The sequence below is a fragment of the Castanea sativa genome, chromosome 2, assembly GCF_040712315.1.
Source record: "Castanea sativa cultivar Marrone di Chiusa Pesio chromosome 2, ASM4071231v1".
NCBI classification, from domain to species: Eukaryota; Viridiplantae; Streptophyta; class Magnoliopsida; order Fagales; family Fagaceae; genus Castanea; species Castanea sativa.
The window spans coordinates 45,157,148-45,164,842 of record NC_134014.1 but is presented as its reverse complement, the minus strand read 5'-3'; the positions used below and the strand labels follow the sequence as shown (position 1 = coordinate 45,164,842).

Sequence of the window (7,695 nt, the reverse complement as noted above, 5' to 3'; positions counted from 1 at the left end):
TTTGAGATAAAAGTTATCGGTTTTAAAATTATCTTCCTACCACCGTGCACCCTTAGTTCGATAATCACTCTACAAATATTAGTGTCTATGGGGTGTGGGGAGAAATGACTAAGGTTCAAGTCTCTAAAAGGAAATTTTACACACATATACACATAGATTAAATTAGAATAGAATTTTTATCTTGTATAAAAAACAATTACCTTCCTTCATTTAATAGACAAAAGGGTGAAAGACCAAAAATATATATTTATTAACCTTCAAAATTAGAAAGTATTTTGTAACATCCTAAAATGAAACAGTCACACAAACAAAAATAGGAAGAAATAGTTCTTCATACTTGTAATTCTATTCAACATTTCTACCACAAGATTCTCCAACAACAAAACTGATTCATCTTGGGCTTTATCTAAAGGGCTCAAAACCCCTATTTCCAGACCCAATGTGGGAGCTCTCCAAGCCCCATCACTCTCTCCAAGGCCCAACACCTTAAACCCCTACAAAAAAAAATTAAAAACCCTCACACAAAACAAAACAACACAGTCCAACACCAGACTCCAAACCCCTCATTGCATTTGCAGAAGTAGAAGAAGAAGAAATGGCGAGGTGGTGGCGCTCCGCTACCAACAACCTGAGGGCCGCCGTGTCAAGCCACAGTTCATCGCAGGCATCATCGGCTGGGTACCACACGATCCAGGCAATCCCTAGGGATTGCGTAGGGAACAGAGTGTCGTCGAGGGACAGAGCTCAGGGTCGAATCCCAGCCGTGGTTATTTCCCAGCACCTCCTCCAGAAAGACTCCACAGCCCCACGATCCATGTCCAGGAAGCACCTGGTCACCACTGAGTGGAAGCAGATTCAAGCCATTCTCAACTCCGTTGAGCTCCCATTTTTCTGCTCCACCACTTTCCCGCTCCAGATCCGCGCCGGTTCCGGATCCTCTCACCTACTTGAATCCGGCACCGTCCTCCCTATCAAGGCAACCCCCCCCCTTTTTATTTATAATTTGTTATTAACCATTTTTATTTATTTATTTATAATTTGTTGCTTATTTTCTCTGTTTTTGATGGGTTAATAGATTCATAGGGACGAAGCTACTGGGAAGGTATTGAATTTGGTGTTTGTTTGGGCCGACGACGGGTCGGAGTTGAAGGTTGATGTGCCCGTTGTTTTCAAAGGAGAAGATGTTTGTCCAGGTCTTCAGAAAGGTATTTTTGCTTTTGTTTGTTTCAGATAATGTTTTGGTGTTTCTGGATTTCATGTCACAATATGATTCAATACATTAGGAATAGCTTAGAGCTGTATGCATTACATTAGGAAGTGGACCAATTTTGGTGTTTTTGGTTGCATAGATTTATTCTTCGAGTTGAATTAGTAAGACCAACCAAAACATGTGGCTGAACTAGTGAAGTTGAGTACAGTATTGCTTGCTGTTGTATATGTGCCTCAATCTCCTATTAAAATGCAAATTTTTTTTTTTTTTTTTTAAAGCACGGAGGCACATACAGCAAATGCCAATATTGTTGCAGCATATTTATCTATCTAAATTAAGGGGAGTTAACTAAACGTACAGATATTTTCACCTAAACCAAGCAGCCTATTGAGAGTCACTTGCTTTTGACTGGTTAAAGACTGGAATTTTCTTCTGGATTTTTAAACCAGTTCTTTCCACCGAGAGGTTATTAAATCCATGATTCTGTTGTTCTATCAATCCTATGAACCAAGTTTTTCGTTCTGCTTTGCAAACTTTTGCATGGGTTATTATGATTTTGAACAAGCCGCTATGGTGAAATCGGTAGACACGCTGCCCTATTCTCTTTTCTAGGTTCGTCGATATTGAATCAATCAAATGGACTTCTGGCACTTGTTCTATTGAAAAGATTTTTTGTTTGTGCATTTTGGGTATTCTACATGTTGCAAGTTGCTAGTAGTTTCCAACAGCTCGACCAGTGAAGTTTAGCTAATAGTGTCAGGAGGTGTTAACAACAAACACTGTGATTGTGGAGAAGGGGAAGTGAGGGGAAACTTGTTCTTGTATGGTATTCAGGAGACCATATTCAATCATCTGTACAATGAAAGATGTGCTACAATTGTACCAAGATTTTCCCTAATCTTTGATGCTAAAGTATGTGTGTTCTATCTATATGATAAGTCTTTAGATCAAAGATTTTTTTTTTCCTTAATACTGTGTCACGTTCTTTGTTTTTTGTTGTTTGGAGATGGGTTTTTTTTTTTATGTTATTTTGTAGTTTAAAGTCTGCTGCGAAATGTCACTTGTTTGTCGACCTTATTTCACATTCATGGTGAGTGATAATTATAGACCTACAAACATCCTTCTAAAAAAATGTACAATCACTTGGCAATGGAGGAATTGGCTAGTTTGCGTTCTATAATCCTATTGTGTACAAAATTTTGCTATAATAAGTCTTTAGAAAAAATGCAATTTATGTGGCAGCTTTTAGATGCTATATAGAAATGATCTCTTTTTGTTTCCTCGAGAGCAAATAAAGTAAGAGTCATGCTAACGAGTGCCTTTAAGGTAATGGTTAATAATCCATTTTAAGAAAGTTTTAACATCACTTTTATGAGAAATGAAAAAAGCTGTCAAAACATTAAAAATTTTTTTTTTTTTCCATGAAAACTTTCTTTAAATGGATTGTTAACCATTGCCCTAAGGGCATCCGTTAGCATTCTCCATAAAGTAAATCTACTTTATTGGTGCAACAAAAAATATAATTTTTGTATCTTGAACATGTTTTGCTATAATTTAAAAATGATTTGCTAGATAAAGATATGTATTGTTTCCAGACCAGATACTTCCTGTATATGAGCCAGAAGGAGAATTTCACATTATTCTTATTCCATCTCAGCATGTTTGGAAATTTTAGCAAACTTCAGATTTCTTAAGAGTAACCAGTGAACTCTATTTACTCGATTAGATGTTGATTTAGATCTTAATCACTCTTATATGTGTCAGTAATTGTTGAACTGGAATCACTTTTGTTGCTATTATTTTTGTGAATTAGCCATGGGGATATTTTTGTTGCTATTCAGGTCGGTTTTGAATTTGATTAGGGTATTGGTGATCCTATTTACTTGTAAGCACTTGACAAACTCAGTGAATTTTCTCTGGTCAAATATTGTTCTAATGCTACTTTTACACTGATTATAAATCTTTTATGCCAAAACAGGTGGCCATTTGAATAGGGTAAGAACTAGTCTAAAATATCTTTGTCCGGCTGAACTCATTCCTCCCAAAATTGAGGTGGACGTGAGCAATCTAGATATCGGAGATAGAATTTTCATGCATGATGTTGAGGTTCATCCATCCTTGAAGCTTCTGAGTAAGAATGAAAACATGCCAATATGTAAGATAGTAGCCACGAAGTGGGAAAATCCACAACCTGCCAGTTTATAGGCAATGAAGCACAGCTTGAATGGCCATTTCTGATTTGCTTGTCATGAATTAAAGCGAGAAGCACTTTAAGAATAAGTCTGCTGCTTTGGCTAGGTTAATACTTGAGTGGTGCTTTGGGAATCTCAGGTTGACAAGAAACCTGACATTGTTGTTTAGAAATAGAGTTTAATCAGACAAGAAGATCTTACACAATATTTCTTTGTCGAATCACTTGTTTAATTGTATGGGCAGTAATGGTCAAGGCTGTAAATGGATGTCAAATTATTCATAAATGGCAGTTCCTTTCATTTTTGGCCTGTGACTTCAATTCTAGTTCCAGAGCATGGTCAATTGAGATGTTTTTCTTTTCAAGCATAACCAGAGAGTGACATGAACAGCTGTAATCTGGTCCCATAACATATTGTTTAGTTTTGTGAACACTTCACAATTTATCCAAGTCTTTTGTTTCAATATTTTAAGGCAAGAATGAATCTTCCTTATATTTTTTTTTATGCACATGTGAAAGTAATTGTTTCTGTGAAAATGAAATGAGCTCTATAAATCTGATTGAATGTGGAAAAAACCATTTAATCCCATGATCTAGCAAGTCAAACTTCTAGCTAAACAAATAAAAGAAAGTCTTGAAGCTGGAGTTTGGACTTGGACCAAATAAACTTCTCCTGAAAACCCAGACCTGGTATGACTGTAGGGCATAAGGTGCACCTCTGTCAGATAATCGGGATTCCTCGTTTCTGTAGCTATAAGCTACTTGCACGGGTTTTTATACAGGGAGACAACTCTTTCCCATTTATATTGTCATAGAGCAATGTTAGTTACACGCATCATGTATATTGTTAAAGCGAAATGTTAATAACACGCACCATTTTGTACACATCCATGCACGGGATTTTGAACTAAAATAGTGAGTTTAAGACATGATTTTAAGTGTGTAACTAGCTTCATTGTAATAACTTTTGTAAAATTCTCTAGGGTAAAAGGTGCTTTCCTCTCTATGTTTAGGATAGTTCACAATTTTCTCTTTTATCTTTGAAACCAATCAATTTTCCTCTCTATATTTGAAAATAACTATATTTTAAAAATAAGCAAGTATTCTAAATTCGTTACTTTTTTCAGTTAAATCCAAAACAATGATTGCAAATGTAATCAAAGAAAACAACAATACAATCCTTAACTTTTTCTCTTCCTTGTGGTGTACAATTAATAATTTCTTCAAAAGACTCATTGGATTTAACTGAAAAATTAACAAATTGGGGAGTATTTACTTATTTCTCAAACATAGAAGGAAAAATTAGTTAGTTTTAAAAATAATGAGTAAATTGTAAACTACTTCATAAATAAAAGGAGAAAGTGTTTTTTCCTCCCAAGTCTCTATTTGATATGTAAAAGATACATATTCTAAGTCTCTATTTGATATGTAAAAGATACAACTTCTATACTTGCTGTTTTTTTATGAGCTGAAAATTTTAATTAGTAAACATATTCTAATTTGGTATTAATCTCTTGTGCATTATTGAGACTCAACAGTAGTTTAGTAGAGTAGACCACTCCACTACTACGGCAAACGTCACTTGTCTTGTGAAAGGGTATCGTATTAAAGCCCACGTCCCCTTCCTTAATTGCTTTAGAGTTGACTTCTGACCTTGCCTTGGAGCAAGTTCTTGTGGACCGAGTCTTGAAGCAATACGAGACTCGGGGGGTTGTTGGGTACTTGGGTAACGAATTTAAATAAATAAATAAATAAAATTGTTTTCAGCACTTAAAAAACATTGTGTGGGTGTATATATATATTATGTAACTTTAAATGATGTAATCTCATTCATTATTATTATTATTATTTTTTTTTTTGCATGTAAATTTTGATAAATTCATTGTTATATTACATTTTTATTTAAACGTAAATGCACTTTTCGTTCTTACATTTTGATGTTTTTCCATTTTAGTTCCTACATTTTAATTTTACCACTTTTAGTCCCTAATTCAATTAATGTGTTCCATTTTGGTCCTTTCCGTCAGCCAACCAATGGAAATAGCTAAAGTGGCTGTCGAAGGAATTAAAATATTATAAAAAATATCACATCACCCATGACACATTAGCATATAAATTTAAAAAATTAATTTATTAATTTTAACTAAATAATAAAAATAAAAACAAAATTTAAAAAATCATCTCAAACTCGAACTCTATTCTCTCATCTCAACCAACCCAAACAAAAATTTATCATTAAATCATTTTGATTTAAGTGTATTTACTTTTCTTTAAGTGAGCTCTCTCTAAAATCATGATCCGATTTTAGAGAAAGCTCCACCAAAAAAAAGAGTTTAGAGAGTGTAGATGCTCATTTTTAGAAGCCCAGCAGGAGGAAAAACCCAAAGACATGGGCAAAAAAGAGTGGGATGGAAATACCATTAAACCCAAGTGGTAGGAATAATGGATCATGGGTCCATAAAGCAAACAAATGGACCCTGAAGAAGTAAATGGGCCTAGGAAGGCCCAGAAGAAAGAAATAGCAAACTCATGGGCAGTATGAATGTAGAAAAGTGAGAATAGGCCACAGCTGTCACAGCAGACCCAAAACAATGTAAGTAAAGAGAGTAAGGGGCAATGGAGAATCCATAAGCCCTAAGGATGAAATATGAAGTACTTGGACCAGGGAAGCCCAAGGAGTTAGTAAAAGCCCATGGAAAGCATAGAATTGGAAAGGACCAAGGATATCCCGAGAAAGTAAACGAGCCAAGGATGCCCAAAGAAAAGTAAGCAAGATAAGGGAGCCCGCAAGTAGTAAAGGGCCCAATGAGTTTATTGGGCCTTCAGAGAAGGAATGAACAGAAAAGCTCGAAGAGGCCCAACAGCCCTGGGTCAAGCAAACTTCACGACAGGTCATAAATGAGAAGTCAATGAGAAGCAAACTTCACGGCAGGTCATAAATGAAAAGCCCACGATCGGGCAAGACCCAGTCCATAAAGAAGCAGGTCATAAATGAGAAGTCAGGGAAAGCAGCCCACGCCATAAGAAGTCAAAGGCGAACGGCAGAATGGGCAGAGGGACCTTTAGGCCACGACAAACACATGAGTAGCGGGCAGAATTTGGACAAGCATGGAGGTAAGGCACGCGCAAGGCCCAGACACCACCAACATGTACCCAGCCAATATAGGAAATGGTGGGTCATGGGATAGAGGTAAGAGTGCATGGTCTGGCGGTGGGAATGGGGAAAATACCATTTTCGTGTTTCCTTCTCAAGCTCTTTTGAAGGCAATGTCCTGCTGGGGTGACATACCACCCAAAAGAGGCAAAACTGAGTTGGAACCACTAGGTGCATGCCATAAGGGATGGAGAGAAGAAGAGTACTTACACCGTGGCAGGTAGGAATGTCATGGCAAGCAAACAAACAAAAGAGCCTTCTTTGTTTGGTGAGGTGGAATGGCACGGTCAACGCAGGTAAGTGGCGCTGGCTGGGTGACTGGCCAGTCAATAATGGTCGGCAAGGACGCTCGCACCAGACAAAAACGGTTAAGGGCTAAAATGGTAAAAGTACGCCACAACTGGCACTATATAAGGAGCCTTTGCTGTGCACGGCAGGGGGGACCACAACCTTTGGAGAGTATAATCGCTAGAATTAAAAAGACAGTAAGAGTAAAAACCAAGGAAAAAGAGAGAAATAATTAGAGAGAATAGAAAGGAGAGTAAAAATGAAGAGAAAGGAAAGAAAGAACTAAGGAATAGAGAGAAGAGTGAAGAAAACAGAGAGAACAGAGTGGTAGGCATGCATCGAATGGGTCGATCTCCCTCTCCCTCTCCAACCCATGTTCTTTAGTATCGGAGAAGGACCTCACTGAACACAAGTCATTTAGGTCCACCCTTTCAAAGCAGTTAATTTCTCCTTTAGAGAGGTTAACCGCGTTGAAGAGGTGATTCCACTTCTTGACTTAGACTTGATAACGCAACTTGATGTGGCAGACTGACATTTATTTCTTTAAATAAGCTTATTGTTGTTCATTCAATACCTACCCTCTTGTTGTTGTTTCATAAAATGGGCATTCCTTATCAAAACCTATTATTCACTTTTGTCTGAATCGTAAAAGAAATTTCATTATTGTCTTTATTGTATCTGCTTGCTAAAGTGAATGTAACAGTTCTGCCTGCCATGGGCATGTGATCAAAGACTGATTAATAGAGGTATCGTTTGCGCACAAGCCGAACCAAAGAGGGTTGCTCTTGGACCAGTCCCAACTCCCTGATCCAGAAATCTTTGGGCCTAGTGTAGCAGCAAGCGGCCAAGCCT

At 37.1% G+C, this 7,695-nt stretch overlaps 1 protein-coding gene across 1 annotated transcript; it reads left to right on the top strand.

The window, feature by feature from the left end:
• Window positions 1–534: 534 nt before the first annotated feature.
• On the top strand, window positions 535–3,878 carry LOC142623210 (uncharacterized). The gene is made up of 3 exons (XM_075796607.1): window positions 535–976; window positions 1,076–1,205; window positions 3,189–3,878. Exons 1-3 carry the CDS (start codon window positions 596–598, stop codon window positions 3,413–3,415), a joined length of 738 nt encoding a protein of 245 aa, XP_075652722.1. The 5' UTR covers window positions 535–595; the 3' UTR covers window positions 3,416–3,878.
• Window positions 3,879–7,695: the final 3,817 nt, after the last annotated feature.